Here is a 13,684-nt window from a genome sequence, read left to right on the forward strand (position 1 = left end):
ATTTAAATAAGGCTTCTTCTGAGAATGGTGAATTTGGATATGAATAGATATAACTTTGAATTCTGAAGGGTAGTGCCAAGTTGTTACTATGTAATAAAAGATATATTCCGTAAGAGATGGATTGGAGAAAAACTTTTAACTGGTATTTCTGCTGTCTGTTTCAGCTGAAGCGATCTAGACTTCAAGAACAAGTTTTGGACTTGGGCCTGACATGGAAGAAGATAGTAAAATTTTTGAATGAAAAACTGGAGAAGAGTAAAATGCAAAATATAAATGAAGACTTAAAAGATATTTTACAAGCTGCAAAACAAATAGGTATATTCTTTTTTAAGATAACCAGTAGGTTCAAAACTAGTTCCTTGTAAGTATACTGGACAGTGGGAGGCTAAAATTTTGAGGTATACATAATTATAAAAGACAGTCTTATGTATTAAGGAGTTTAGCACAATATGGCTATGATGGTAGTAAATGACCAGTTGTAATCAATCAGACATGAGGGATTTATAGAAATTTAGGATATAAAAACCACTGTTTTTATTGAAATAAGGATTAGATAATTTAATATTGCTCCAATGAACCTTAAAGACCATGTAGCTGAATCTATTATTATAAATGATGGAGTATTTAATTTATCTATGCTTTGACTGCTTCACTTCCCAGCCCCTACTAATAATCTCATTAATTGATTATATTTGAAGAGAAAATTATAATTTGCAATTGTAATACTGCATACTTAATGTAGGTTTATTTTCTCAAGGTTTAGAACAAAACAAAGTGAAACAAAACAGATTATTGTCTGGCAGAATGTCTCAGTTTGTGTGTTGAAATTCAACCTGTTACTCCAAATTCTTGATAGCTAAAAGGCATAATTAAGACTGCTGTCATTATAACTTTTTCAAATCCAGCAGGTTTATACCTACAGAAAGTCCAAGCTCATTCTCTGTCCCTGTGTACTTTGACTTCCACCTTTCTCTGAGCCTCACATTCATCCTTGCTTTCAGCAATTGTGCTTCAGACACATGGCTTTCTCTTACTTCCTCAAATCCAGCATACTACATTCTGTTAAGGAGATTTTGCACATAAGCTGCTTCTTGTGCTGTGAATGGCCTTCTGTCCTAATCTTAGTGCATATAGATTCTTTTTTGTTTTTCTTTTTCCTTTTTTTTTTTTTTGGTCTTACTGTGAATTGAACCCAAGGCTTCAGCTCTTTTATTTGTATTTTGTTTTCCAGATTAGGTTGCCCAGGTTGGCTTTGAACTCTTGATCTTTATTTCTCTGCTTCTTGAGTAGTTGGGATTGTAGGTGTGCTTTACCATGTCGAGCTTAGATCCTTTCTTATCATTCCAAACTCAGCTAAAATATTATTTCCCTAGTGAAGCCTTTGTTGACCATTCAGTCTTAACTTGTAACCTAGATGCTCTTTTTCTTAGAACCTTTCAAAGCATTTTCTCCATAACATTTATCATTATCTGATATTTTGCTTGTTTATTGCCACTAACATGTATATTTCATAATAGGATTTTTTTTCTTGTTCACACTTCATCCTTAATGCTTAGAAGAGTCTTGTGTATTTCAAAATCATAATGAACATTCATATGTCAAATAAGCGGAAAAGTTTTCTCAGGTGATTATTTGGTGGAGGAAAAGCTAAGATCCCTTATCTTATTATATACCAGTTGGTAATTTTCTTCTTTACACTAACTTTCGTGGGTGTTTCTGTTATATCTCAGACTAGGAGAGTTATTTATGATCATTAAATCTTTAACCTCTAAAAACTTTTCAAAAGTTCAAGAACATTGGTAAAAATTTAGTTTGCGCCTAGGGGAAATGGAGTAAGTACACTTTGATGAGATTTGTGATAGCATTTGGCATAGAAAACACACTTCATATTTTAAGAATGTAGGGAAAAGTTGATTTTTAAAAAATAGTAGTGAAAATGGAAAATCCTGGTATACTTTGACTTGATCTTAAAAACCCTTTTGGTCTATGCTATCTTCATTTGTAAGATGTTGGGGCCACCACTGTCCGGCAAAAGTACTTTTCAAAAACTGTACAATCTTTTTTTCCTGTTCTTTAGTTCCATTATAAAAATGCTTCAGCGTACATAGCAAAGATAGTAATGAAATGTTGAGCTTATTTAGTACCATGACTAAGTTAATTCTTTATGTAAATTATGTGTTAGATTAAAAACAAGTTACCACTTAGGCTGCTTCCCCAGAGTCAAAGAACAGTTTTTAACATTCCAGTCATTAAATATAATCTTGTTGGTACAATAGCTGATTCATACTTAAAGACTAATAAACCAACTGGTGTGTTTTAAGGATTGATAGCTTGACATATAATATTATAAAAGAGTATTTCTGGGACACGTAAAATCTTGGTAATGAATTTAGGGAAATACTCCATTACATTTACTTTTTAATGTTCTGTTTAAGTTGAATAACTATTTGATTTAATGAAACTAATAGTTGATTAGTAGTTAGGCATCTTTCTAAGTGAAAATGCTGCTTGTACTAGAGATGTAATTAAAACTAGGAGTTTTGAAAGCATGAGTATGATGGGTATTTCCTCTTTCAGTGCATATACTTTTGGCATAACTATTAAAAAGGTAAAGCAAGAGAAAAAAGGAAATGGATCAATTGTATTTGAGTATTATGTAGTATTAGACACTTGTTTAATGCTGTGTAGATTAATTAGAGTAATAGTTATCTTAAGCTGGAAGAAACAAGAGGGAACCCTTTCATTTTGTATATGAACAAACAGCGCTCACGATGATTATGTGAGTCCTGTGGTTGGTATGTGGCTTATGTAAGTCTAGATCCATGTTCTGAAAGAAAAACATAATAGATATCCTAGATTCCTACCTTTCCTTTTATTGTAGTCAGAGATCATGTTGTATCAAGTGTACTTTTCACTAGTCTTGAATTCACTCCCCTTATATTTGTTCCATTGCTGTTTCAAGGTTTTCATCTCATATCTGAATTGCTGCAGTAGTTTATTGTTTCAGCCTTCCTTTCTCCTCCAACTTCTTCACTGTCACTAGACTGATCTTTATAAGCAGCAAAGCTCACTTTTATTCCACCTTATCCTTTAGACACAATTCCTTATAATGTCACATAAGATAATCCCCTTTATGAACTGACACAATTTACTTTCTTATCTGTGTCCTCCAATACAGGCAGTGCTTTCTGTTTTAACTTCCTGATCAGTGCATACTGTGTTTCTCTTTTTTAGGTGTTAAAATATTTTTTCTGTTGCGTTCACCTAGTGGATGCTTCTAATCGCTGAAGAAATGGCACAGATTTCATTCATTCTTGGTCTCTATGATTTCTTTCTTATTTTAGTGACAATGCTTCATTAGACTATTACCTGTTCCTTATTTTTTATGGTACTTTTCCCATTATTTGATAATTGTTTGCTTCTTTCTCTTCCCTGGTGAACTGTGAAATACCTCCATGATATAGGGATTATAGAAATCAAAAAGAGGTTAAGATTCAAAGTAGCAATCCGTAAAACACATCATGTAATACATTGATTGCTATTCCCATAATTTGTTTTTACCACAATATTATCTTAATACTAAAGCATAGTTTATTTATAAAGTATTACAAGGTTATTTGTATTGGGTTTGTTTATGCTTCCAGATTGTAATCCCGTATTTCTTCATTGCTTTAGTAGTTCTCTAGTGCAAAATAATTATACTTTTTTATAGTTTTCTTAATTATTCTCAGTAGAAAGTTGTTCCTAATTACCTTGTCTACCATTTTATAGTTTGTAACAAACTCTAAACTGTTAATTGAATCTACAATTTCCAAAATAACTATTTTTCACAAGTTTTCTAAAATGCCACCTGCCATATACCATAAACAACATGCCTTTATAATTGCAAATGTCTTTCATAGAATGGCCAAATCCTGCTAATATCATTTTATATTTCCTTTCTAAGTCATCACTTTTTAAACTGCTTTCCATCCAAGGTTTTGATTCCTAGGTTTTTTTAATAGTAAAATCTTACTTTTTGATAACCTACAAACCATAATGGATTCACCTAAACTACAGTTTGCAAAGCCACTCCTGGCCAACCTGTCTTCTGAATGATACTTTTCTTAAAAAGGTAAGATGCACAGAAATATCAAAACCCAAATAAACTAGAGGTTAGGAATTAAGGAACACAAAGTAGATAGGTCTTTGTGTGGCAAAACACAATAATTCACAATTTGAATAGTGAAAGAAACAACTTCACTTCTGGTGGAGTCTTGATATGGAACAACATTGGATCAAATCATTAGATCATGTGGCACAACTTACAGACCATTCTTGATGCCCATATCCTAGTCTTTCTCTATAATGTACAAATAATACCAGATTTCTGAAATGATTTGAAACTCAGTAAGAGATTCAAACCCAGAAAACATGATACTGGCATTTGGGTTACTTTTTCCAGAAGAGAGAGGGAGGAGAAGATGATCAGAGTTTCACAGATTCAAAGGACTATGATGACGAAAATGGCTAAAATGGACAAAAGGGTAAATACAAAATCTGAGTATTCATCCATTAAGGAGCTTCAGGACTAGGGAGTGTGCTCAAGTGGTAGAGTACCTGCCTGGCGAGCATGATGCCCTTAGTTCAAAATCTAGTACCACCAAAAACAAACAAACAAATAAACCCAAATTAAATCTAATCAAAAAACTTAAGAACAGAGAGTTCTCTTGCCTTAGTGGCTTTACTGGGAAATGTCATATAATCTTTTAAACTGATAGGGTACTTTATAGATTAAAGGTGGTTCATGATTGTGGGTTAACATTACATTAGGTTCTAGATGTGATAATGATGGTGTGACCAAGTTAAGAACCAATCCTAAATCTCAGGTGATGCATTTTTAGGACTTATAGTGAAATGTAGTGAAGACTGCAATATATTATCAAATAAAATACACATGACATGTGTATATGATCATGAGAGAGCTTGTAAGTGCCTGTGAATCCATAAAATGTTAACTATTAGTGGATCAATAACTGGGGAAATTGTGATTTGTGATAAAGTTAAAAAAGGCTTAAAATCATATGATTATCCAATAGATGAAAAAAAATTTTATGATTATTTAACATCTATTTATGATAAAAATTCTTCACAAGCTAGGAATAGCAGGGGAGTTCCTTAATCTGATAAAAGATTATCAGTAAAAAAAATAGAGCAGTGTCATGCTTAATGGTATGATAATAAGAATAATAATTATTTCTAGAATCTAGGAAGGGTAGGGAAAAGTGGAGGTAGAGGAAGACTGGATATTGTGTACCAAAATATAGTGAGAAGTGTTCTATAGCACAGTTGTTGTAAACTCTGGTTGGTTTACAACAACTTATATATTTTATAAAGAATTAGAGGAGAGGAGTTCATAGACTCCTTATACAAACAAATAAATTCTAAAGATATGAAAATGCTAATTACAATGATCATGTATACCTGTATCTAGTTATCATACTATAAATAAATTATTGTGTGTCAATTAATTTTAAAGACTGCTCTTCTGAGACAGGGAATAGGTCAAGAATGTCAGTCACCACTTCTGCTTCACAAGCACTAAAAATTCTTGCTAATATGATATGCCAAAGAAAACATAAGGATATAAAGATTGAAAATTAAAATTGCCATTATTACTCACTTGACTTGTGTTTGTAGAAATTACAGTAGACCCTTGATATCTGCAGTGTATTGTTTCTAGGAGAGTACCATTGAGGACAAACCACAAATGCTTAGGATGCATAGAGTTTAGTACTGTATTGTGGATTCTTGAATTATTTTTCTCAAAATACCACTCAGTTTCACAAAATATGTACCACTTTTCAGCAGATCAAGTTTTTACCTTATCATGTAAGTTAAATATATTGAATGCCCTTTTTGGCTTGGGAGGTTACCCTGTTTTTTACTTTGCTTTTTTTTTGGGAGGCATATTTTCATCAAATTAATGACAGGGAGACACTCAGCAGATCATACTACAATCTAAACATAACCAACAGTAACATGGGACTGACTGATAGCTTCTCTGCATCAGTTGAGCTGTATAATGTGTATATGTATTTAAAATTTTTGGTTTTGATTTTTAGGATTTATTATTTTTTGACCATGCTTGGTCAGAACCAATGTAGTAAACCCATGAATAAGGCAGGCTTTTGTAATTTAGCAAGATCAAAATAAAAGTCAATTTTTTTTTATTTACCAGTAGCAAATTAAAATTTTAAATTTGTTTTTATTTACATTAATAAATTTTGATAAAGTTTATTTCACTTCACATTTATAAGAGCATCAAAATCATCAAAGACCTAGGAGTAAATTTAACAACAGATGAACCAGACTTTCTTCTGCAGAAATACAATACTATTGAGAAAAATTAAAGAAGACTTAAGTAATGAAAAGATTTGCCAAGGATTGGAAAATTCACTATTATAAAGATACTGTTTTTACTCAAATTGATGTACATATTCATTGTTATCCCAGTCACAGTCTCAGGAGGTTTTTGAGGGTATGTTTTTTGGAAATTGATAAGATAATCTGGAAGCAGTCATGGAAACTTAAAAGCAAAGAGTAGTTCATTCATCTTCGAAATAAAGAGGGAAAGCTTACTCACCTGGATATTAAAACTTAACATGGTGAGCAATTTAGACTGTGGTGTTTGTCCAAAAATAGATAGCTAGATCAAGGAGATAGAGTCTAGAAACTAGCCTGCAGATATTAGGACTTTGATTTATGATGAAAGCTATGGAATTGTGAGACAAAGCTGTTTTTCAGTGCTGGGTCAACTGAGTATACATAGGAAAATTTACTGTACAAATTTCTAAGCACATATGGAACAAAACAAATATTCTAAAAGATAATGTAGAATATCTTCATGATCTTGGTATATGATAAAATTTATTAAACAGAAAACAAAAGGCATAATCATAAAGGGAATGATTGGTCAATTACCAATCATTGAAATGAATACTTTTTATTCATTAAGAGAAAAAAGATAAGCCAGAGAATGGGAAGATAAAGCTTTCAGTTACATAATCAAAAAGAGAGCTTTGTCTCATCCTCCAGAGTGGACTCAGTCTTTCCCAGTAACTTATTTTTTGAGATTCTGAATTTCTGGAATCTAACCAGTATCTAAGAACACAAATTACTGTTCAAGAAGAGAAAACAAAGCACATTGTTGACATGTCTACAACTGTCCAATAAAAAATAGTTACACTTGTGAAGGAACAGGAAAAAAAATCACTTATACTGAGAGAAAGAAGTTAATAGAAATGGATAAGGGAGATAATCTCAATACTGGGTTTGAAATACAGAGACCTGTCAGCAGTTATAAAGAATTTAATGTTTTGAGAGGAGGGCAAGACCTTCTGTTAGAAGACATGAGGAAAACCCTTAAAAATGATGTAAAGAAAATGTTAGACATTACAATACCTAATGTGAAAAATTTGAACTCCCGTTGGGGGAAAGAGTGGCAAGAAGTAAAAGATTTACCCTCACAGCAAACAGAACTGGAAGAGAAAACAGAAGGGGAAATCTTTAAAATAGATGAGCAAAGTAGAAACTTAACCTTTAAAAGAAAAAAAAGTGCGCTAGATAGCAAACTAGGCAAAGCTAAAGAGTACCATAGTAAAAATGAGAGATTGTCGCTGAACAGATCACAAAATTACAAGGTCAAGGAAAGTATGGAAGAATCCTTATTCATTACAGAGGACAGATGTAGAAATTTCAGTATTTTTTGGATGTTCCAAAAGTATAAGGAAGATGAATTAATGAAAGAATTGGGAAAGAAAAAAAACCTTCAAAAGTTTAAGAATAAAGAGAAGATTCTAAAAGTCTCCAGAGAAGAAAAAGATACTGATAGATGAAGTAGCCATACTTGGGCTGCTGCCAGTTTTTCAACAGCATCACTGGATGTGATGAAATCTTCAAATCCTAGCTAAAAATCTTTAATGAAAGAATTAGTGAGCAATATACTCCCAACAGAATGAAAAAAAAAAAACAAAACAAATCTCAGAATGGGGGGAAGATTAGGGATTTAAAAATATGGGTAAAACTCTAGTAGACTCAAAGCATGAAGCTTTAGAAATTGCAAGTGATGACTTGAACTTCCTATTCCTAAGAAGTAAAAGTTGCTAGGCTAAAGGTGAAGAATTTAGAGACCTGTCAGGAGAAAGAGTCTCCAGAATGGAAAAAAAAAAAGAAACCTACAGATTAGAGGGGAAAAGAGACTGCAGGGGTATATGAGGAGGGAAAAGAAACCTCAGAGATGGAAGAAGAAAAGGGAGAAAAGGTCTCAGGGATAGAGGAGGGAGAAGAGACCTCACATGGTGGAAGAGAAGGGAGAAGAAACTTCAGAGGTGAAAGAAGAGGATAAGTAGATTCAGGAATGGAGGAAGAGGAAGAGAGACGAGACCTCATGGGAGGAAGAAGAGATCTCAGTAGTATGTGAAGAACAGGATTCAGCCTTTCAGGGTCTTAACTGTGGTAGATAGAAAGCTGAGAACTGAGGATATTACTAAGGATGATTTAGAGATTACTTTAATTGATTTGGTTGTGGATTCTGAGTCGGGATGAAGAGAAGTGGGAAAGGTAAAGACTACCATTCAAACTAACAAAAGAGAGACCTTATATGGATTTAAATTGCTTTTAGTTACTTGGTTTGGGACTCTGAGAAGAAAAAGTTGGTGAAGTGTCAGGTGGTAAACAAAACCCAGGAGGAAGAGGAAACATCCCTGCCCTAAAGTCAAGAAATTAGAATACCTTGTCTGATCTCTGTCTCAAAATTACTAGAATTTTACATACAAATCTGAGTGTTCCATCAGAAATCACTCTGTTTTAAAGGAAAATAGAGACAAAAGACTGCAAATAGAAGAGCTAACATCCAAAGAAAAACTTAAGGAAACAAGAAAACTTCAGAAGTGTGATCAGTATAATCAGAGAGATACTAGAGGATGTTGGGAATGTAAAAAATTATCACATCCAGATGCGTTGGTAATTAAAAGTTCAATAGATGATTTGTGTAGCTCAGTGAGTGTACTTGAGGAAAGATGAACAGGTTAGATGATCAAATGCAAGAATTCAAGGATAGGTGCAAATGGTCAAACAGCTAATTAATAAAGGAAGGCAAGGAGAAAGGATAGACCCATTTGATGGGAATTCCAGAGGAAAATAGAAAGAGAATCAAGAAGAGATGTAATCAAGGAAATAACTGAAAAGTTTTCACAGTTGAAGAAGGATTCAGGGCTTGAGATTGTCGGTGTCAACCAAATACCCAGTATGGTTGATGAACATAGACTCACTCTTAGACACATTTTAGTAAAATCTTGGTGTTCAAATGATGTACAGAAAATCATAAAGGCTTCCAGAGAGAGGAATGAAATAACCTGCAGAGGAACAGGAATCAGAATGATGCCAGACTTCTCATTGAGCATTGTAGTTGCTAGCAGTCATACAAGTTCATAAAGGCCAGAGGAAGGCCTTTAATTTAGAATCCTGTATCCAACCAAATTGACATTTGATTTTAGGGTAAGACAAAGATATTTTTTGATATTAAAGAGTTCAGGAAATTTATATTTGTGTATCCTCTTCGAAAGATTTAGTGGAGATTATACTAGGGTGCTTTCCTCCCAGCAAAACACACCCAGACTTTTAATAAGTAAAACTGGAAAATGAAACCACATCTCTACCCGGGGGGGGTAGAGATTTGGGGATAAGTGGAAAAAAATGTTATTACCTGAATGTTGCCCAAGTTATAAGGTGTATTTAAAATTTTTAGTGGTAACCATCCTCACATAGGAAGAAATTTTCTATACTACTAAGGGGGAAGGAAGAATCTTGTCACTGTAACTACAGATGGGAAATGTGATAGAAGTACATAGGGGAAAGATGGCAAGGTAAGTTAGAATAGAAAAAATTCAAAGGCTGAATACCTCGAGAGAAGAAAATTTCATAAAGTATCATTTATTATGATGGGAACCTTTATGTTAAAACTTTTTTAGCTTAGAAGAGAGGTTGTATCCAGATTAGAACTCTTACAAACCAATTTAAAAAAATAATCCTGTGAAAAAATGAGTAAGACCCTTGAACAAAGCATGTCACAGAAGACAACTGAATGGCCAATGAACTTGTCAAAGTGCTCAATCCCCCTGGTAATCAGTGAGAAGCCACCACATGCTTGTTATGGCTAAAATTAAGAAGACTCAAATGCAAAATGTTGGTTAGGATCAAGAATATGAAATGGGGCCAAATGTGGTAGCTACACCTGTAATCTCAGCTACTCTGGAAGCATGATAGGAGGGTCACAGTTTAAGCCAGCCGGGGTCAAAAAAAGTTAGTAAGACCCTGTCTCAAAAATCAAGCCTGGTATGTAGAAGCATGCCTGCAATTCTGTCTGCTTGGGAGGTAGATATAGGAGGATTATGGTCTGAGGAAAAATGAGAGGCCTATCTGAAAATAAACTAAAGCAGAAAAAAAAAAAAAAAAAAAAGCTGCATGTATGCCTAGCCAGCATGAGGCCCTGAATTCAAACTTCAGTACCTCCTTCCACTACACGCAAATAATGTAGATAAGAATTGTTGTCATTCATTGTTAAAGAGTTGAAGTTGGTACAACTGCTTTGAATAACTTGATTCAACAGTATCTATAGTTGTTGAACAAATGAAATTTTAAACCTTGCTACAAAAATACCTAATAAAAATGCTTGTACATATATGCTGAAAAGACATGTACATTCATGGCAACAGTATTTGTGATATTGTGGAAGTAATTCACTATGAGTGGCATAGATTGTAGTATGTAAGGCAATCTTAAGTACTTCAGCTATATATATACACCATTGTAAATGAATCTTACAATGTTGACAAAGCTGTCACACAATCGAACGAATAGTATGGTTCTGTGTATGTGAAATTGAGAACTAGGTATGACTAATCTTTGGTTTTAGAAGTCAGGATAGTTGCTACTTTTGATGAAAGGGGTAGTGACCAGCTGGAATTAAAGTTTATTTTTTACAGGGGTTGGAGGGAAAGCAGTGATAATGTTCTGTTTCTGGAAGTAGGTAACCACATATATAGGTGTATTCATCTTGTGATAATTCTTTGAACTTTATGTATATTGTATGTATTCTTATTATATTCAATAAAAATAAGAATTACTATGCTTTTTTGTATTAAAATTTTAGTGAAATATTTTAGAGTGATAAAAATAAGGACATAGACATTGTATTCACCATTTAGCTTAACATTTGCTATATGGTCAGGGCTGTGAACCCTGCTCAGTCCTTGATAACCAATATCATAAATACAATAAGTAAATGAATATCATTTTCATGCCTATTTAATTTTTATTACATATTTATACATAAGTAAATGTATTAGGAACATATTCACTCCAAATGCCAAAACTGTCATGACAAAGAGACCACGTGGTTTAGTTTTATCTGACATAATGTGTAATGTTCAGCAGCTTGATGATTTTAGCTCCAAATCTCTGATAATGAGTGGCCTTTCTTCACTTTCCTTTCCTATTTTACTCATCAGATTCTGCTTCACTCACTTGTAGGTATCATATCTGTTTCTTATTGTTTATTCTTTTCTTTTTTTCAGTACTGGGGGTTGATTCCAAGTCCTCACACTTGCTAGGCAAGTACTCTTAACACTTAAGCTATGCCTCCAACCCAGTTTTTGAAAGCAGACTATGTTGATTATGTTGAGACTAGATTATTGTTTCTAGCTTTCTGATACTTGAACCATCTTTGGATCCCCAGAATAAATTATGATACTTGATTTTAACTTATTTTTAGATATATGGCTGGGTATAGTAAGCTAGTATTTTGTTTATAATATTTATTACTATATTTTTGTACTGTATTTGGTTTTCAGCTTCAGATTTTCATAACATTATTTTCCTATAGCTTGTGTTAATTTCATGTTATCAGTTAATGCATGTGGGTTTAAATTAAGTTTTGTCAGTTCCTATTGGGTAGCTAATTGATATCACTAAACCTGTTTTGTTTAGGTTAGTGTTACAGACATAGGTGCCCAGTGATGTGGTATCAAGGGCAAGGAAGTCTCCTTGGATATGCAGTTCTCCATGTGTTTTCTATATGCTTCATACCATTGTAAACAAGAAGAATCAGAATTTTAAGAAATTTAATTTTGTCTACAAGATGATGCTTTAAAATATATATATATACTAAATACTCAATTGGAAAAATGTTTGTATGAAACTTCAGAACTCTTAAGCTTTTCAGAAGGCTAGTTTAGAAACTTAATCACGTGACTAAGTTCTTTCCCTAAAACATTAAAAATGTTTCCCTAAAACATTGAAAAAGATAACCTAAACTAGTTCTACATAACTTGTACTTTAACTGCAACATATTTAAAGAGATGCACAGAGAAGGTCACTGGAATACTTTTTATTAATAGTAAATATTTGCCCTGCCTTCATAACAGTTATGTTGAGAGCAAATGAGATGTAAAATGAATACCAAACTGTAAAGTACTTCCCAGAATACTAAGAAAAAGTAAAAATAAGTGAAATAGTGTTGCTAAAAATTTTTATTGTCATGGACTGATTAGAACTCAATTTACCTGCCTAACTGGTGCTCTCCCATTATAAGCCTTAAAAGTTTAAAATATTAAAATAACTCATAAGCTTTATGTAGAGCCTTACAGTATAAAATGATATAACTGGTAATCTATTACTGTAAGTTATAAAACAATTTTTTTCAAATTGAAGAGCTGAGTGATGGCTACAACCTTAAATCATCTTCATCACAATTTACATCTATATTTTCCTTTGATTACAAAATATCAAAATTAAATAATTGCAAATTGGTACTAGGTATCCCAATAATTGAAAAGTTTTAAAAAAGAATATGTACAAGGGCTAGCAGAATGGCTCAGGTGGTAAGAGCTCCTGCCTAGCAAGCATGAGGCCCTGAGTTCAAACCCCAGTGCCACCCAAAAAAATGTAAGTAGAAAAGTTTTAATTAAATAAAAATATCCATCAAGTACTTGCATCCTTAATTGATAAGAATTCAGTTTAGAACTTGTCAACAAATTGTTCTCTAACCATTTAAATCTTCATTATCCTGTAGAAAATATTTTACAATTATCCTTTATACTTATATTTTAATAATGAAATATTCAAACAACCAAATTTCTTTTGTTTTTCATGTTATGTGTAAATTTCAAGTGTCAGTTTTACTCCCTGACACTTGATCTGTGACTGTGAAAATCAAAATATCATAATTCTGCATTGTTTAAGTTTATTATACTTGTCAAAAATACAAGCAAGATAAGCAAGGTGACTGTTATAAACATGTTATACATGAGTTGATATTAGCTACCTGTTTTTTTTATTTGATAATCATGATTTTTCTTTTAAGAATATGTAAAATATTCAAACCAACATCTTTTCTAGGATAATATATAACAAAGTACATTACATAAGATAAAATATAAAGATGGTGATTCAAGTTGAACATATACCATACCTTTTCTCCATAGTTATCTCTACATGCTTACCTCCAGTGATCACTAGTGTAAATTTTTAAACTGATATGTAAAACTGTTTTGTGGATCTTATTAGTACTTTCCTCATTTTACAGAGATACTCATACAAAAAAGATTAAGTAATACACTAAGACTACAACAAGAGCAAGCCAGTT

At 32.7% G+C, this 13,684-nt stretch overlaps 1 protein-coding gene across 7 annotated transcripts in view; it reads left to right on the plus strand.

Annotated features, from left to right (window-relative positions):
- Ascc3 (activating signal cointegrator 1 complex subunit 3) overlaps nucleotides 1-13,684 on the plus strand; it is a 357,473-nt gene that overhangs the window by 16,209 nt on the left and 327,580 nt on the right. For all 7 annotated transcript variants that reach the window (XM_074077814.1, XM_074077822.1, XM_074077820.1 and 4 more), the window contains exon 3: nucleotides 165-315. In XM_074077814.1, the coding sequence (XP_073933915.1) occupies nucleotides 165-315 (151 nt within the window). The remainder of the gene's footprint in view (nucleotides 1-164; nucleotides 316-13,684) is intronic.

The sequence above is a fragment of the Castor canadensis genome, chromosome 1, assembly GCF_047511655.1.
Source record: "Castor canadensis chromosome 1, mCasCan1.hap1v2, whole genome shotgun sequence".
Lineage (NCBI taxonomy): Eukaryota > Metazoa > Chordata > Mammalia > Rodentia > Castoridae > Castor > Castor canadensis.